This window comes from Parasteatoda tepidariorum, chromosome 5, assembly GCF_982258835.1.
Source record: "Parasteatoda tepidariorum strain Cologne lab strain chromosome 5, Ptep-v5.0, whole genome shotgun sequence".
NCBI lineage: Eukaryota > Metazoa > Arthropoda > Arachnida > Araneae > Theridiidae > Parasteatoda > Parasteatoda tepidariorum.
Genome location: NC_141759.1, coordinates 36510255 through 36531033, shown reverse-complemented (window position 1 = coordinate 36531033; position 20779 = coordinate 36510255). Strand labels below are relative to the sequence as shown.

The 20779-nt window shown below is 28.8% G+C and overlaps 1 protein-coding gene across 1 annotated transcript in view; it reads left to right on the top strand.

The window, feature by feature from the left end:
• LanB2 (laminin subunit gamma-1) overlaps positions 1-20779 on the top strand; it is a 74382-nt gene that overhangs the window by 23327 nt on the left and 30276 nt on the right. The window contains exons 3-9 of the mRNA XM_087163671.1: positions 6281-6411; positions 6495-6682; positions 8697-8882; positions 10933-11050; positions 12066-12173; positions 13204-13340; positions 19760-19882. Of these exons, the coding sequence (XP_087019797.1) occupies positions 6281-6411; positions 6495-6682; positions 8697-8882; positions 10933-11050; positions 12066-12173; positions 13204-13340; positions 19760-19882 (991 nt within the window). The remainder of the gene's footprint in view (positions 1-6280; positions 6412-6494; positions 6683-8696; positions 8883-10932; positions 11051-12065; positions 12174-13203; positions 13341-19759; positions 19883-20779) is intronic.

Sequence of the window (20779 nt, the reverse complement as noted above, 5' to 3'; positions counted from 1 at the left end):
ATAATATTTTTCGTAAAGAATTTCAACCAGACCGTCAGTTGACCCAGGCCATCACCTCCTACATCAAAAAGCCTCCTCACGGTCTTTTATAAGTAGTCCGCGCAGACTATTTAAAAAGTGAACAAGTTGTGTGCACCCTACCTATGCCATTAGTCACATTTATTTTACTAACAAAATTAGATGAAGGAGTGAGAAGCGGGCAGGTACTCTAAGAATTTTCCAATCAAGTCAAGTCAAGCGCATGAACCCAAAACCTTTTATAAAAGTAATTGAGAGAAATTCATCATATATATTTAAGAATTGAATCTGTAGTGGTTGACAAGTGAATAAGGCAAACCAATAATATTCATAAATTAAACAAATTTTTAGACATATATTTGCTACCACTTTCTTATTTTAACTAGATTTTGTATTAAGTGACTCGTTCGGAAAGTGGATATCCTTCACAGTGGTCTGATCGGACTACCTATAAAAGACCGTGTGGAGGCCCAGGCTGTCGTAATTAATAATCATATTATTAAATGTGCCTTTGGTTCAAACATAAATCAGCATTAAATGTGGTGTTTAATCATTAGTTGCTTTCAAAAATAATAATAAAAAACTCTATCCGATTTAAAATTTGCTATCTTTAATCCGCATTCTTTTTTCCCTTCTGAATGTTAACGAATAGAGTACACAGCACACTACTTCACGAAGGACAATTTGTAACTTTTTGTTCCTAGACCTTTGACCTGCTGACTCCCTCCATAGAGGAGTCCTTATCATTTCAAGTTGCTTAGTTCTCTCAGATCGAAAGAAAAACAGTAAAATACAGACGTTGTCGCTCTTTAAATCCAGATTTGTGGGGAATATTTTGTTCTTGAAATGACCAAATTAGTTGCTTGCAGCTTATCATTTCTAATACAGTTAATATTTCGTAATAGATTCTATTATTATATAATTTTAGTTATTCACGTTTTTTTTTAAAATAAAAACATGTACTTATCGATGTTGTTGAAATTTTTTATCAGATTTGCGAGATTTTCTTGATGATGTGTATTAAGGTTACTCGACGTACTTAACTTGAATGAAAGTAATTGGAACAAGAAAAAATTAATTTAAAATAATTGGAAGAAAAAAAATAATTTCTACGTAAAAAGTTATAGTTGGAATATGAGTGAATTCATTACTTGAAAGTCATCTTGCTTTTGTTTTTAATATGGAATCCTTCTTTTTTTTCTTCTTCTTTTTTGTAGAATCTGAAATAGCCTTCAAAACTGCAATATTTCGTAATGTTTTTAAAATATTAAAACAAAAGTTTTAAACTATGTATTTTTTATAATTTTCTTTCAAAGATTAAACGAATTCATTTTTCTGAAACGAACTGAATTCAGAACAATTTTGAGTGACTGGGTGAGAGTTGTAAAGACCAATCTTAATTTCTATTTTTTATGCTAAAAGTGATAGTTCAAATAATAATATAGGAATTCCGTTGAGTGTTTTGGATTTTTATGGTAATTTTGTGCATTTTTTATAAACAAATGCTCATTCCACATTTTAAGTATGAAAAATTGATTCAATGTACAACATGATATACCTTGGACTGCTGGATGCTACTACCCTGGTAAAACTCATTTTGAGTTATTTTTCTTTCAAACTTGTTACTATATTGAATTTGGATATTCATGCAACTAGAACTCATTTTCATTTAGCCTTGCTTAAACTAAAATAATCACAATGTTATTCACATAAAATAAATATAATAATAAAAAGTTAATAATAAATGTAATTCACATAAAATAAATATAATAATAAAAAGCTAATAATAAATGTAATTCACAAAAATATTTTATTAAATGTTCAACTCCGCAGCCTTGTAATTTTGAACCCAATCTAGAAGACAAAAGAACATCTGGATCAAGTATTGGGAGAAATTTGCCTTCTTGGGGGGCTTTTTGATGGAACCAATCTGCAAGGAAAAATCACGAAGTCCTCCCACGGTTAGTCTGACGATAAGGGGACTCTAACGATTACGTAGAACGATACGATTGAATAATTAAAGAGATAATAAATAAATAAAAGAGAATGGAAGATTCTACCATTTTTTAAATAAATAGTCGTCTGCATCCCTGTAAGTACTAACGTAGGTAAAATTTTGCACAATAAAAAAGTTTAAAGTTTTGCACTTTTTAAAGTTTTATTTTAAGTGTGATAAAAAAATACAGTGTTATAATCGGATTGTAAATATTTTTAATTATTTCATTTAAGAAATAGGTAAAACACAACCACAACACCTTGTTAGTAATCAAGACAGGGTAAACTTTTGAGTTTAACTTATTTCAACTAAACTTTTTTTTTCTTAAAAAAGATATTTACATTTTTTTAAAACTTAGCAAGAAAAAATTATTTTATTCAAAAAGAAAACAATAAATTTTGAGCTATATATCAACAAAACTAGGCATATTTATTAACTTTTCTGCTGTGGCAATTCTTTTTTTTTCATTTTTATTTAAATAGTTTTAAAATTGTTCAGAATAAATATTTTAAAATTGTGTAACGAATATTAAATAAGGAAGGGCAAACTATTTTACAAGTTTTATTAATATTCGGTAATTTTTTTTTTTTTTTTTTGCATGAAAAGTTTTCACAGGTTTAAACTTCTAAACATCAAATACCTAAGAAAATCATAAACCAAAAAAATTAGTGACTGCAAGTTAGTAGAACGTTTTTAGTTTTCTTGTAACTTTAATAATATTATATTTTTATTATGCTTTTCACTATAAATTAATCTGAATCATATATTATAAATATAGACAAAACACAGTGAAAAAGCTTAAAACCTATGAAATTCGAATCGTTGGATTTTGTCTGAGAAGATTTTGGTTTTCTTTTTTTAAAAAAAATAGTTAAAAAAAAAAATTTTTTTTTGAAGAATATCAATTTGTTTTCCATAATAATAATTATCAAAATAACCCAAGACATTTTCTACTTAAGAGTAAAAATAGTTTATAATTTTTTTTGTTAAAATTTCATTTAATCTATTTATATATATAAAAAAAAAAAACACTGCTTAAAAGATCGTTCATTTTTTTTGAAATCTTATTGAAGCATAAAATTAAATCTTTAAAATACTACAAATAATTTCACGAGCAAGAAGATAACCAACAAAATGTGGAGTGCTATCCTTTTGAAATGGCGATTAATCGCCAAATAAAGTGGTTCGATGGGGCTCGCTTGAAAGTTATCCTGAAACATTTCCGCTCGATACACGTGGTTGGTAGAAAAGATAAACAAATCCGCAACAAGCAGCTCTCTGTTGATCCAATTAATGGAGGGCGAATTGTGTCTTGAAACCCGAATTGTATTCGAATAATAATAATGAAGAGAAATTAGCTCATCGAAAGAGAGACTCATACAATACCCTCACTTTGTATGCATTGAGCATCTTATGTAGTTTAATATATATTTATTGTGCTCAATAAATATATATTATTTGATCATTAATCAATGATTAATGGTCTAAAAAGTGTAATTGATTAAAAAAAATTAAGGCTAATTAATCCAAATAACGCAGGTTTAACTTTATGAAATGCATAAATAAATAAAATAAACAACGCGTAATAAATAATATGCGTTGAGCATTTTGTGTAGTTTAATATATATTTATTGTGATAAATATATATTTTTAATCAATGATTAATGGTCTAAAAAGTGTAATTGATTAAAAAGTTTTGTAAGGCTAATTTATTCAAGTAATGCAGGTTTAACTTTATGTTATGCATAAATAAATAAAATAAACACTTTGCATGAGTTGAGCATCTTATGTAGTTTAATTATATATTTATTGTGCTCAATAAATATATATTATTTAGACCATTAATCAATGATTAAAGGTCTAAAAAGCGTAATTGATTAAAAATAAATTAAGGCTAATTTATCCAAATAACGCAGGTTTAACTTTATGTTATGCATAAATAAATAAAATAAACACGCGTAATAAATAATATGCTTTGAGCATTTTATGTTGTTTAATATATATATTTATTGTGCTCAATATACATTTTTAATAAATGATTAATGGGCTATAAAGTGTAATTGACTAAAAAAATTTAAGACTAATTTATATAAACAATGCAGGGTTAACTTTATGATATGCATAAATAAATAAAATAAAGTTGAAAAAAAGCACAAATTATGTAGCATTAAAAAAAGACGATTATTTCGGTGTGCTTCATTATGTAGTACTTAAACGATCCGAGGTATATTTTTATTTGTTGTTAATCGTGTTTTTTTCTTTTTCCATGTCGTTTTGAATTGATTTTTTTGTTGTTTACTACGTTTTGTGTCTGGAGTATTCAAAGATCGTTAAATCAAAGCTACCGAGTAGATAGTTTAACGCGTTCACGCCGGGAAAAGTGAAAATACTGGTACAGGAAAAGAGAAAATACTGGTAGAAGAACTATTTCAATATTAGATAATATTCGGAAGGAGTTAATCTATTCTCAGCAATAACAATTCGCTGTAAGGATATTTATCACGGCGAAGAAGCAATTCAATATAAAAATTGCATCCGTTAAAAACAATTGGCAGTTATGGATTTTTATTATTCCCGGAAAAAAAACTAAAAAATGAAATTTATTGTTACCACTTTTACATATCTGCAATGTAGCTAAATAAAACTGGTTTTGGAATTATTTTTTATCAAAAGATAACTTTATGATATTGATTTTTCAATAGGTTTAAGTATTTTCCTGGTCATTCTAAAGTTTAACCATGCTCGAAAACGTTCAATTATGATAGTTTAAGTATGTAATGAGTTATAATTTAAATAATTACTGTTTATTCGAGTAATATTTTGTGTCTGCATACTTAAAATTTTCTTCGACCCCGAAAACACGGTCTTATTAAAAACAACAATAAAGGTAAAGTGATCCAGTTTTTAGATTCTACTAACTAAACATCCTGAAGTAAGACTGGGAAGAATATATTTTGGACTATGTCAGTTATCCTTCATTTATTAAAATCAACCTCAAGAATTCATTAATTAAGCTTGTGTTATATACTAGTAAATTGTTATTTAATATTTATAGTGGTAGTTACGTCACAAGACTAATGATCCAACCCCTGTTATACAGCACATTTGTCTGGCTATTCAACAAAACACCTTTCTTTATTTCTTTATTAACACCTTTCTGTATCGATTTTGTTAAATTTTTTTAGCCACTGGACCGTACTCAGTGCGGAGGTGGGGGACTATTGTCTCTGGGGCCGGTACTGCTAAGGGCCGGTGAAAATTTCTTACAAAAATTGCAGTGTTTATTTTTTTAACTAGTTTATTTTAAAGAAAAATGCCAAAAAATTCTTTGTATCGAAATAAAATTTACAATTTTGGGGGGAGTCTCAAAAATTAAAGAAATACGAAAAGAAGACTTGTTAGGAATGGTACGGTAATAAATTTTGCCATGAATCGGGTAAAACCTGTGTTTAACCTTGTTTACTATGTGGTTTATGGCGATTCCTTACAATCGGCAATAAGTCGAAGCTTCCGTGATTTGTAAGTCGCGTTATTACGAATCGCGATCTAATGATTTGTAAGTCTTCAGAGATGCCAACTTGCTCCGGACAGCAAAATATATTGTGAAGTGGTAATTTATCAATTGTGATTCTTGGTTTAATAAATTCAATTTAGTAGATTTTTATCCTCCACTATTTCTAAAAAAATCGTAGGCTTATATTATTCACCACTTCATAGTACCTATGTCATGCCAATAGTCCCAGTCGCCATTTAGCCTAATTCACATGAAGAAGTCTACTTATGTCTTGCTATACCTTTTAAAAAGTAAGCAAAAATAGTCAAATATTTGCAAAATTTACTATGTAGTTATTTACCGTTTTTCTTTATTTTATTATTTTGGCGTGTCCGCAGCAATTGGTGTCTCTGAGTCTTGTGAATTTAGAATACGAAGAGCTATTCGTAAAACGTGTGAATACAAATGTGAATAGAAATGGTGAAAATGTAAATCATGATGTAAAGCTGAAAAAGGAATAATTTAACTAATCATCGTTAAAATGGTTCTTGTAGACTAATTTGGCAGAGTGGAGTCGAAAAAACTTACATTTCGAATACATCGCTCCTTTATGCTGAATATCTTCAATTATGTCCTTCTTTTCTGTTGTTTTTCTTCCATGGATGGAACATTTCTAGTGTTTTTCTATCATTTCTTTCTTTATTATTATTTTTTTAATAAAAAAATGTTATGAGTTTAGCATTTATTTAAATTTTTCGTTTTTTTTTTTTTAGGAATGGGTAACAGCATCTGACATCCGCATTACTTTAGATAGAGTCAATTCTTTTGGTGATGAAATTTTCGGCGATGAAAAAGTCTTGAAATCATATTATTATGCAATTTCCGATTTTGCTGTTGGTGGAAGGTAAGTCTAACTGTATGAAATTCAATCAACTTTCATAACTTAAAGTAAGTCAGCATTGTGAAATGTTTAAAATTGTTTTTCAGATGTAAGTGCAATGGACACGCAGGGGAATGCATTCGTGTTAACCAAAATCCAGATGCTCCTTGGGAGACTCAACTTGTGTGTCGTTGTGAACATAATACTGCCGGTCCTGATTGTGAAAGATGTTTACCATTTTATAATGACCAACCTTGGTCTAGAGCTACTGCTACAGATGCTCATGAGTGTAAAGGTATAATCTTTTGTTTTTGTTTAATAATTATGCATTATTTTATGTAATATTTTCATTAACTACTAAATTTATAATTTGAAATGAAATTTTAACTTTACATTCAAGCTTTTTAAGAATATGCTTATTTTTATGCTTTGCAAATTAATGGTTATAGGAATGTTTAAACTTAAATTCGTAATTTTCTAGCTTGATTTAATAGAAATTAACAAATGTCGCAAAAAAGAAAGTAATAAAATGAGGCCACAATACCAGAGATGCCAGCTGCATACCTGCCAACTTTTACGCATTTGGCGTAAAATTTTATTTCTATATTTAAAGTGGTAGTAAAATGTATGCTTTCTGTATATTCCTTGCATTTATTAACTTAATTTATAATTTTTTTTATCTACCACTATTTTTTTAAAAAATAAGCATATATAGAAATACGCGATATTAGATTGGTAATCTATATGTGCTTGTTAATAATGCAACGTATGTTTCTGTTTAAAATTGTAATTTAAATTACATCTTACTACACTGAGGAAAATCGATCTTGAAAGGATTGAAAGTTGGCAGGTATGTAACCAAAATAATTAAAAAATCGGTACATAACTACAAAAGAAATTTTGCAAATATAGGACTATTTTTGCTTTCTTTTTGAAAGGTATAGCATGACATAAATACTATAAAGTGGTGAATTATATGAAGCAACGACATATTTAAGGATAGTGATGGATAAAAATCTACTAAATTGAATTTATTAAACCAAGAATCGCAATTGATAAACTACCACTTTAAAATATATATTTGCTGTCCGCAGCAAGTTGACATCTCTGCAATACTATACTGCAGGATGTCTCAACAATGACTGACTATTTATAAAATTAATTAAAGAGAAAAAGGAAGGAGGTATAATTGTTCGGTTTGCTCAATTCTGTCCAGAAAACTAGATATTTCTTTCAACCAAATTTTGTAGTTAATTAGGCAGTTGGTTAATAAGTAAAGTGCTGATTAAAATAGCTATGAAACTTTACTTTCTACTGAATGTTTGACCTGTAGCGTAGTTTTAATGTATGTTTGAGGGGGGGGGGGTTGTATATATATAAAAGTTCAAATTACAAAAAATGTATAATGATACTTTTCTTAATTTTGTCAATAGACTGTACTACATTATTTCAGCAATTGTTGGTTATTCTTAAAAATTCCTTTACTAGTTTTTCTCAGTTATCAGCGCCATCTCTTAACAAAACTTTTAACTAATTTTAAAGTTTTTTTTTGGAGAAAAAAACTACTTTTCTATGCAGAACATAGAAAAATATACACTACTATTTCCCCCATTTCTTTTTAATAATTAATTTATCAAATCGTCATTCATTTTGGGAGATTATTATTAACTTAGATTTAATGTTTTAAGGATTATTAATTTATTTATAAGTAAATGAAAATCATTATTGAAAAGAATGGATATTAACTAGTCTAAAATCAAGCTTGTAGTAGTAAATTTAAGTAAGGGGCACAAAATTGTCTTAAAGTATTAAAATTATTTAAAAACATTGGCCAAATTTTCTGAAAATTATGTCACATATTTTCTATTGAACCTTTGTAATAACTAATAACATAAAGTGATTCAAATTTTGAAGATACCTTTTGTAATCATTTTATTTCATTTCATATTTAACCATCTAAAGTGTGGTGGTATAAAAACTGTTCAATATTGATTTGTCCATAATATAAACCACTAAAATTTGAATAGTTTTTAAGTTTTAAAGAATAAGTTTTTTGTCCAACGACATTTTATCTAGAAAAATGTAATGCTAAAAAAATTACTTAATTGTGGACATGCACATGCTGACCACAATTCTCTTGGCTTTTCTTGCCTAAATTTTTTGATTGAAATTTTAGGGACCAAAAAAGGGTTGATAATTAATCCTCATTTGACTTTCATATACATAAAAAATAAATAAATAAATAAATCACTTTACGCATTATTTTTTATCTTAATTTACTTATCTTAAATCCTCAAATCTATTTTTAGCATGTAACTGCAATGGTAGATCTAATTCTTGTTACTTTGATGTTGAGTTGTGGCTGCAGACTGGACATGGGGGTCACTGCTCTGATTGTAGAGATAACACTGATGGAGTGAGCTGTGAAAGATGCAAAGAAAACTTTTATTTGAGGGAAGATGAAAGATGTGTTCCATGCAATTGTGATCCCGTAGGTATGGTACTCGATTAATTTACATATTGAGCCCAATGTTTTGTCTAATTGTACTATCCTAATTATGTAAGCTGACCAGCATCCTAAAAAATCTAAAAACCTGGTTGTAAAATTTATAAAAGAACATTAAAAAATTCACCGTTTTACCTTTTCAATTATTTAGATTATTTTATTTGTAGTTTCTGATAATTTTATCCCATTTCCAATTATTTATCGCTGATAAATATATAGGAAAAAACCAGAGTGAGAAAGAAAAAGTTTAAGACCTGGAAGAAGCTGGTTAGATAGAGTAATGGTCAAATGACTTGGAAGTTAATAGATAAATATTTCATCAAATAGATCTAGATGGGAAAAACTGACTGAGATGGCCTTGGCCAGTGACGGGCTGTACTGCCTAAGAAGAAGCTAGGGATTTTTGTTTTCAGAATATTAAATTGGAAAATGTGAAGCATTGGTTTTTCGAATTACTTTTTAGAAAGTAGTTTTTCAGTTTTCCTGGGACACTGGTCAATTTAGTGAAACTTTGTTACATATTTCTAAATATTTGAAATTATTTTCATGGAAATGTGTTTTGAGTAGAGCATTATTTAGAACAGTTTTAGCCATAAAACACTACTATCTTGATTGTTACATCTCTCCATTTAATGTACTGTATGAGCTACAAAATTTGTTCTTAATGATTGCAAAATGATCAAAATCTGAATAATTAAAAATTACCAATAAATATCACTACATTTGTATAAGTGCTATTCATTTATATCTTTATTTTGATACATCGTTGTTAAATTATGCCAAATTTTATATGTATAATTTATTTTTTAAGTGATAATCTCAACTTTCAATTAACTTATATACAGATTTTGTATCTGGCTTGCCCAAATGGCATTCATTAGGATCAGGTGCCCTGAGTTTTTAGCCTTGATTACAGTTTAGTTTTATTTCGTAAATATTATTTGAGTTTATAGTTTATTATAGCTACAACGTCAAGAGTAAAATGTTTTATTTGAGAAAAACAAAAAAATATCTTTTTCTAATAAAAATGCAGTGTTTATAGGAATTTTATTCTGATAAGTTGTTCAGCTAATATAATCACACAGGCATGTGATTCTTCCTCTGATTTGTGGAATACCGCGAATCAGTAATTTATAATCCGCCAGAATTTTTCAGAGTTCCATTAATCTGAAATTTGAATTTCGTTACTTACGTAAAATCTCGTTAACAAGACATTTATTCGATAATACTCGATAATTGTTTCATTCGATTATTTCGCAGTTATCAGTTATTAATTTTCACATACTTTTTAAAATCTCAATACTCTTAAGACGATATTATTTATTCTAACACGTGAATCTTGAAAAATGCATTTAATTAACCCCTTTTGACTTGTTCGATTTCATTGTAAATACTCTCAGTGACCTAGTTTTAAAGTATGTTTGAGGGATTATCTGTTATCTCCTTCTAATATACATATATATATATATATATATATTCTAAACGTTTAAATTTCAAAAACTGAATGATGAAACTTTTTTATATCTACATTCTACTTACTCTACAATGGTATATTAATCAAGTAATAATTAATTTCGGAGGGGGTTTTGTCCCCCAGAACCTCCCCAAAATAGCACCACTAAAAAAATGTGGTATTATCAGTAATCTTTTTTTCAGTTATTGCTGTGGATTTCACAGTTTTTAAAATCTTTATTTAAGTTCATTTTATTTATTTCTACATGCCAGGATGACATTATATATATATGTATATGTATGCATAAAAATAACAGTCTCTATCTATCTTCCTTGTACAAAAATATGTAAAACAAGTTTAAGTACTAAAAAACACACACAAAAATCAACACTGAGGAAAAATAAATTCTTATAATTTTGCTATCAGCAATCACATTATAACAGCAGTTTTTCTAAAACATAATAATTGATCAAAAACTATACTAATTTTTTAAAATTTATTTTTAATATTGTTTAAAAAATTTCATCAGTTTAAGATATTTCTACTGAAGTGCAAAAATGTTAAAAGCAATTTCTTACATTTTCAGGATCGAGAAGCTTGCAGTGCAATAATAAAGGACAATGTTCATGCAAACCAGGTGTGGATGGTTTGCGTTGTACTAAATGTGCTGCTAATTTCTATGATTTTTCAGATTTAGGTTGCAGGTTAGTCTAAAATTCTTTCATTTCTTTCCAATTTTTTTAACAATGTATTTGTTATAAGTTAGTTCGGGACTCTGGCGTTTTGAAAACTTAGCTATGCGCCTAAACGATTCATTAAAATAATGAATCGTTTGAAAAATGTTTGCAGCAGTTTGCAAAAAGCTGGCTTTTCCAATGAGCCCGATAGAGAGGAATGGGCTCAGCCAGAGCCCTGCAAGATGCAGACTTGGACTAACTCACTTGAACTAGTTCACAAAAAAAAAGTTTCAGGCTTGGGCGGGCGGATTCACAATTTTGATAAAATTTTCGTGAACCTTTTTTGCTACTTTTGAGCAAATTTTTGGTTCAGTTATTGAATATAAAAAAATTTGACATTTTTAAGGTTTAAAATATTATAGCTATCTGCTACTTCTGTTCGATGCTCTTGTTTTATGACCACAAAATTTAGCCTTTATCCAACATATATTTAGAGCTTGGGTGAACTTAAGCTCTAAATAATCCTATGTATCTCGAGCTCAGATTAAAATTTTTTGGACTGGGATCTCCAAAAGCAAGCCTAGACACTCTATAGCTCTATAGCACTCCAAGCTCTATAGCCTGCAAGATACATATATTCTACTACTACAGCATAATTTCTGCAGTTTCAAAAAATATTTTTCCTGGTTGTAACAAAGATAATTAATATTTTGATTATAATAATTAATATTTTAATAAATGAAAACTAAAAGAATTGTTTCCACCACTTATGAATAATTTTAACAGACATAAAAATGTTCAGACAGTTGATTAGTATTGTCATTAAGTTCTAATAGAAGGTGCACATAAATATTTGATGTATAAAGATTCATAAATATTTGATGTATAGAGATATAAGGAATTTTATTTGATCTTGTTAAATTTTTTGACTTATTTTTCTGAATTTTGCTAATTTTTTTAAGCTTTTTTTTTATTTCTTTGAAATTATCAATGCAGTTGCATATGTAAATAATTTATTTTTTTCTTGATAAATTTGTTTCAGAGCCTGTGGTTGCCATGTTGCTGGAAGTATCGATAACACTCCTACCTGTGATCACATTACTGGTGTTTGCCGATGCAAAGACTATGTTGAAGGGCAACGTTGTGATCAGTAATATTAAATTTTATATATTTAAAATTATTATTGTGGGATGTCACATTTTTATAATTTATTAGGTATTTTGTAATTTGTACAGCCCTTTATCTACATTCTTAACAACCTTGTCGAAGATAAAGAAAAAAAAAAGTATATTAGGCTAAATAAAAGCTAAAACGCTCTTGAAATCTAATGAATTACAACTGAAGAAGATGGGGCTGAGAACATCAAAATTTGTTTTATTGCAGGAAGAAAAGGATTTGAATTTCAAGTTTTATCAGACAGTCAAATTTTTTTTGACGTCTTTCATCTCATTTTCCTTACTGTTTGACAGTAGATTTGATTAAGATTTTGACAGTATTTTTGCTTTTTCTGCACTAATGCTAAGCGATATCAGAATCATTAGAAAATATTGATATTTTACAATATATTGAGATATTTTCAATATAACTAATTTACATATTTTTTTACATCGGGCAATGTTTTCTTGCCACTATTAACAAAGGAAATAGCACTAAGCAAAGAGAAGAATAGCGCTTCAAAGAGAAGACAGTTCTGTCGACAATGTTCTTGAATTGTGAAACACCATGTGAAGAAAAAAGTTCACGGTAGTGAGTTTCACTTATTGGGTCGCGATATAGTCAGTATTCATTAAACATCGGTATTTTTTAGTATTCATTGAGTTAGGATGTTTATCAAGTTTTGATATTTTTGGGGTTTTATCGTGTTGATGGTATTTATTGTTTGTCAATATTTCCTAATATTTATCATATTTATGATAAATAGTGATAATGTATTTTGGTCTTGGTTAATGTGATAATTAGGAAATATCGATGTTTCACAATATATCGCCCAGATCTATTCCTCGCTTAAATATAGGTTTTATTGACCGTAACGTGATTTTTTTAATTCTTAACAAGGATTCTAGAAATATTTAGGAAAGGTGGTAATTATAAAGCACCCTCTATATGATTACGTATGAATGAGTTTTAGCTTGAAAAAACATTTTTATTTCTGAGTAATGCATCTTTTCATTGTTTATTAGGTGCAAGCCTGGCTACTTTGATCTTCAAGACAGCAATGAGTTTGGTTGCTTACCCTGCTTCTGTTTTGGACATTCCTCTGTGTGTAGAAGTGCTCCTGGTTATTCTGCTTATTCTGTTGATAGTACTTTTGCGAGAGGTTTGTTTGATAGTTTCATTTTATTTTGTGAATAAAATTTTATTTTAGATTTATTATATATATATATATATATATATATATATATATATATATATATATATATATATATATATATATATATATATATAACTAAACTCAGTGGCGCGACAGCCCATAGAGGGCCAAGGCCTACTGTGCCCATCTCAGTTTTCTTGACCTTGGGCTCTGGGGTGCAGGAGCAGATGTTCCGGTCAGGTGGTCTGCCGAACGCGGAACCCCCAGTGTTTAGTTCCCAAGCATGCTTGGATATATATATATATATATATATATATATATATATATAACATAAAAAGCTTCTATTGATCTTTTTACGTTAGTTTCTTTGCTATAAAACAACTCCTACTTTATTACTAATTAATTATTCTATTCCAAATTCTTTCTCACACTTTTAAAAGCCACATCCTGTTCTTAAATCTATTTTTGGCTCAACTATGCATTTAATTAAGAGCAGGACATATCTCCCTATGCTCTGTGTGGGAAACGCTAGATTTCTTTCATAAACCAATAGTAATCCTTATCACTTCCCTTTTCCCCTCAAATATAACAAAATCGAGGGAAATTCCTTTGCTACTTTCCCTAAGATAAAAACTTAAGCACACAGTTTTTGAGTGCGAATTGGAGCTCCGCCTTTGCTAGAAAATGTCTTAAATATACTATGTGAAGCTAATAAAATATTTTTTGCCTTCCAACTGCTATCTGCGTGGCCTAACATCACTCACCATGACTGCTACCCTTTCAAGCCTTGCAGGATAAATTTTGCAGTTGGTTTGGCACTTTTTTTTGTCACTGGCTCCATTAAAAAAAAAAAAAATTGCTTTTTTCAAATAAGTAAAAAATATATAAATATAAAAGGAAAGAAAATAATCGAATGAAGTTTTAGGAGATGCCGGCGTTGCTCGTGAAACAGATATCCTGACTAAAAGAATGAGAATTTCGGGACTTTCCTTCATAATGGGTCCAGATGTTGCCTCCACCGTTGTACCGGAATCGCCGTTAAAGAATTGATGTCTTCGCTGTTTTGGTTTCGTTTTCGCCTACCGTGTGTTACCATCAACAATTAGCTTCTTGCGGATTTACAGCAAGTGCTTGCTGTGTTGCCCTACTTGCTTGCTGCTTGTCGGTCTCATTGAGGGTTGATAAAGGTTCAGCATATGATCGAATTGATTTCGTTTTTCGGCGATTTTCTCGAGTGTTCTTCTGTGTTTCCTTGAATGGAAGATGACCAAAAATGTGATCTCAAGTGGTGGATATGATTCCGCTCGCGTGTGCGCGCGATTCATCAAATATTAGAAGTGATTTATTGGTGATTAAATACAGATGTGATTGGTATTTACTCAAAATTTTCTATACCAGTTTAAGTTTTTAAACGTGAATACTTTTGAATCATTTACGCTCATATCTTGAAATAGGAACATATAATTTTATGTTTATTGTTCCAAATATTTATTCCGGTAATATTATATTTATCTATTGATATTTATATTTTGATAATAGTTCCATTTATTGATGCCACTATTCAACGGTTTATCATATTATTTGTTTAAATTAAATAATGATATTAAATTTTAGTGCTATCACATATTTTTTTTTTCACTTTGATTCAGTATGATTATAGTTTTAATTATTATTTAAGGAATCACTTTTTATATTGCATTATATATCACAGTGTATAATATATTGATTGTAGAAGTAAAATTTAAATTTTTATTTAATTATGGTGTTTAAAAAAGCAAAATATGTGTTATTCATATATTTAAATTTTTTTTCCTTCTAAATGTTATATTTAGTTAATGAAATTTATTTTGGTTATTTGAATGCCCTTACGGAGTGGCAAAAACTACAAATTTAACATGGATGAAAACTCTAAAAGCAATGCAGAAAATTCTGTAAATGAAGTAAATGATAATTTACAAAAATTAAGTATAGATCAAAATGTACAGGATAAATCTAATCTTTGAGCCTGACATTGGTGTTCAATTCACAGCCTGGCTCAAACATTTCGAAAAACTAACTATCGATGCTAAATTAAATGACGATTGGAAATTTAAAAATTTTCAAAAATTCATTAAAGGTTCAGCTTTGAAATTGTATATTAATAACTGCCTTAATTGTAAGACATATCAAGAAATAGTTGAAATTTTTCAAGAACATTATTTTTCACCTCCCTTTGGCTTCAACGATTTTCAAAATTTAAAATTTTCTGGGCAAGCTAAAGACCTAAATTCATATTTTACTGAAAAGGTAGAGTTAGGTCGAAAAATAAATTTAAGTAATGATCATATAATTGAGGGTCTATCTATAGGTTTGCCTCCCCAAATTAAAACACTTTTGGTTTTAAAAGAACCCAAAACCCCAATTGAATGGCTCACAATTGTTTCAAAAATAATACATGATGTACCCACGGTCTTACCCTAAACTGAAATTAAAAAATTACCAGAATCCAAATTTAATGGGTATAGGCCACAATATCAAGGCTGGATACCAAGGCGGCCATTCTTTAACAACTCGGGTAATCCAAATTATAATCCTCGACAAAATCAAAATTTTTCCCGGCCAAGTCAAAGTTATAACCAACAATCCCAATTTAGACCTAAAATTCAAAATGAAAAGTTTCATAAAAGTAAACAACAAACTAGTCATTTCGCCCAGGCTTCCCAGGAGTTGCCTCCTAAGCCATGTAAATACTGTGATAAGCTTGGTATAACCAATGCTTATCATTGGGGCCAAAACTGTATAAACAAACCTAATTCTTTTATGACTGAGAATCAAACTCAGCATAAACAAGAAAGTGACCAACCACGAAATTGACAATTAATAGTATCCGGATACATACAAAATAAAGATGAAAACTATAAAAGTGACAAATACCCGATTTTGACAAATAAAACTATCCTGTTAAACATTGATACAGGTAGTACTTTAAATATCATCCCGGCTACGCTTTTTGAAAAACTTAATGTCCAAAAAGAAAGAAAAAACTTTGTTAATGTAAAACAAACAAAAGGTATTTTGCAACTTAACCACACTTGTACTTTAAATTTAAAAATTGGAAAAATAGCTAGGTCAGTGGAATTTTATATTTTAAATACTGATCTACCTTATGCCATATTGGGTTTAAAGGAATGTAATGGGTTTAAATTTGTGATAGATTTGTTGAACGAGTTGTAATGCAAAATCAGAGAAAACTGATCACTTTTTCGGATTATAAAAGCAACTTGTCTTTACACATTTCTCCTGAAAACCAGGTTAATGATTGCAATAAAAATACCAATAATGAGAATAAAGGTAAAAAGGAAAGTAGAAATAAAAGAAAGAATGTTAAATCAAATAATAATAAACAAAATGAAATAGTTAAAGAAAATAAAATTTTGGACGTGAAAATAAACAAAAATAAAAATGTAAGCAAAGAGAATTCTAAGAAAAATAAAACAAAAAGTAGACTTAAAAATAAAGATTTAAATAGCAAAACTGAAAATAATCTTGAATTTTCAAGTGTTCACGAGACTGAATGTGGTAATGGTGTACAACATTGTCATAATCATGTTGACGGAATTATGCAAATTCAAGATAATGAAAAAAATTTCCAGCTTCAGGAATTTTAAAAAATTTTTCAGATATTTTTGCTAAAAATAAATAGTATATAGAGACAATAAAAATTTAACCTCAAAGGGTAAAATAACCATCAAGTTTACCAGTGTCAAACTTTTTATTCTCTCATTGAAATAAAAATACTGAAGTCTTAAACTTCAGATTAAAGACCATTGTGTCAAACTTTTTTACATTTTATATTGAAAATTTTTTTTGATAAAAAGTGTCAATTTGTATTTTTATATCTCATATCACTTGCATTTTCATATTTTTGTATCTTTCTTGTTATTGAATATGAATATTTACATCTTTTAGGAAATTTTTATAGATTTTCTTGTCTTAAGTGAAAAGTTTATTTTAATTGTGTTAGTATGAGGAATAACTTTATTTACTGTGATTATAAAGAAGGACTGAAAAAACTTAATCACAAAAAATTTTTGAAAATGGAGATCTAACACTTCATTTCGATAGTAGCGCTACTTCAAATTTTTTTTCTTCCTCTAACTCTGTATGAAACTTTTTTTTGCATAGTGTGCAAATGTGTTTTTTTTATAATTCATGTTACTTTATATCTTGTTGATATTACAAATATTATTATTATTATTATTATTATTATTTTAATTGTGTCATCATAAGGAAAGTTTTGCAAAGGGATAATTCTAAAAATTTTTTTGATGTTAGTTAAAATTTTTCGGCGAGGGGGGATGTAACATAAAAAGCTTCTATTAATCTTTTTACGTTAGTTTCTTTGCTATAAAACAACTCCTACTTTATTACTAATTAATTATTCTATTCCAAATTCTTTCTCACACTTTTAAAAGCCACATCCTGTTCTTAAATCTATTTTTGGCTCAACTATGCATTTAATTAAGAGCAGGACATATCTCCCTATGCTCTGTGTGGGAAACGCTAGATTTCTTTCATAAACCAATAGTAATCCTTATCACTTCCCTTTTCCCCTGAAATATAACAAAATAGAGGGAAATTCCTTTGCTACTTTCCCTAAGATAAAAACTAAAGCACACAGTTTTTGAGTGCAAATTGGAGCTCCGCCTTTGCTAGAAAATGTCTTAAATATACTATGTGAAGCTAATAAAATATTTTTTGCCTTCCAACTGCTATCTGCGTGGCCTAACATCACTCACCATGACTGCTACCCTTTCATATATATATATATATATATATATATATATATATATATATATATGCTTTTTTTCATTTATTTTATCAATAACATTCTTTTACATACTTTTAGTTAATTTCTTAAGACTAAGACCTCGTGACAGAAAAAAATAAACTTAACTTAAAAACTGGATTTTGTTAAACAGTTTATTAACTTTTCGTTAACTACATTTAGCCAATTTTTAACAATGAAGATTATTGTAAAATATTTCACTTTCGTCTATATTTTGCTTAATAAACAGTAGTGTAGTGTTTCTACCACTACAAAAATGTAATTTCAATTCACTAGTTTATAAGGCATGTTAACATGATTCTATGTGGGGGTACGTTTTCATAGATGAAGGTTGACACTGTTGAATACTCACTCCCCACATTGGTGAACTTTGGGTGTGGCAGAAACACCCATTATGATTTGAACACGCCTACTTCGATGATGGTCCACAATGAACACAGTGATGGTCCACAGTGAACCACAGTTGACCTGTTACTTGTGACAGCGACATCATCTACCTCCTCCTGCTTTTGTTACTCAGTTTCAATCACACATAACATACAACATATTCAACCGACTACTAATGGCAACACAGGAGCGACCATGACCGTGAACTTAATACAGCTCTCCCGACTTCTCACAAAACAGCAATGAATCAACTAGTGCAGGGATGGCGAACCAATGGCACGCGTGCCATTTATGGCACGTGACACAATATTTTGGGCACGCAACCGATCGCAATTGTTATTGAACTATGAATTGTTATTACACAAATGTTATTACACTAAGAAGCATATGTAACAATTAAATTAAAATTAACAAAAACAAACAAAATAATTAATAATTATTAATAAAAAAATTAACAATTAATGCTAAAAAACAATTAATAACCATAAAAAACAAGTTAACAATAAGAAACTAGCAAAAAAAATTAGCAGTCTTGCTAAAACTAACATCTTACAACCTAATATAAGTTATTTGTCGTCTAATCTGCAGCAACAGAAGTCACACTGATGTTACTTTAAGTTGAATTATACCTGAGACATTGCAAAATGTAAATGTATTTATAACTGAAACATTGCAATATGTATTTTTCTTCCAATGTAAATAAAGAGTTTTAAGTTGATAGTATTTAGTATTATTATTTTACCAATAATCACGAACTTAAAACTATTTGACGGCACGTCTACGATATCATTAAGCAATATTTTAGTAAAAATGGCACGTTGGTGTATAAAGGTTCGCCACCCCTGAACTAGTGGTATCCGTTCAGCGAATTCTATCACCGATATAATTCTGGTGGGGGAGTACTGTAGTGTATCTACCACTACAAATATGTAATTCCAATTCACTAGTCTATGAAACACGTTAACTTGATTCTATGGTGGGGTACCTCTTCATAGATGAAGCTTGACATTGTCGATGTCTACTTTCCCCACGAGTAGGTTTAAAAATTTGTATGTCTAATGATGTACAAAGTAGAGTAAGGCTGTATATTAAGAGATATTGATCTGTTTTTTTTTATTTATTTATTATTATTATTCCTGAAATTTTCTTTGAACAATTTTCAAAGTAATTTTTTCTCTTTATTTATTAATTCGATATGTTATTGTTTTAGATAAAGAAAGATGGAATGCTGTGGATTATGGTAGGAGAGATATTCCATTTAAGTACAATCCTTCTACTCAAAGTATTGAAGTTAATGCTATAGGAAGAGATCCTGTTTATTTTCTTGCCCCTGGTGAGTTAAGTATTTTCTTTTTACTGTACTGATCAGCTTTAAAATATAATATAACATTAGAAGAACAATTATTCCCTACATATTTTTAGAATCACTTATTTCCTAAGTGATCTTTTGTTTAACCTCTTAATGGTCGCATAATTTTAAAGAAAATGGTCATATAAGTGCCTATTTCTTATTCAAGAAAATTTTATAAAAATAAATGTCTGTACAGTAGATTTATTCATTTTTGATTTTTGGGTTGATCACAAATATACATGCACGATAAGTGTTAATAAGCTGAACAAAATTTAAAATAAGCTGACTATCTATAGAAACATTACAAGTAATCTAATTAAATTTAATCTTTAATTAAATAATTAATTAGTGCTTGAAATATTTTCTCGCCCTCTGAACTGAACCTCTATGATTTTTTTTCCTTCAATTGAGTTCCCCTACATTGTGCAATTTTAAGTTTCGTTTATTTGTAAAGTTTATTAAAATCAGCTGCGCTTGAAAAAAATTATAAAATTGCATATTCTACTTATCTAGTTCCTTCCATTTATTTTGTTGAAAAGCAGAAGGCCATTCATTGACTATTTTAAGTCTTATTTGGGCCCCATATGTCAGATCCTGCATTTCTAACTTAGTTGGACACAATTGCTTAAGCTTTGCTCACTATTCTTTGTGAAAAATTATGTTTTATGGTATGAAAATATTATTTTGTGATTAATTTGCAAGAATGTTTAACTTTTGTAAACTTTTTAGAAAAATTTCTTTTTTATTGAAAACATTTCCGTTTTTTTGCTTTTAATTTTTTTCATTTATGATGTTACTATGGTTTTAAGTTTATTACAGGTTTACATTCTTAAAATTATAAATAATTACATTATATTGATGAACGTTTATATATCTATT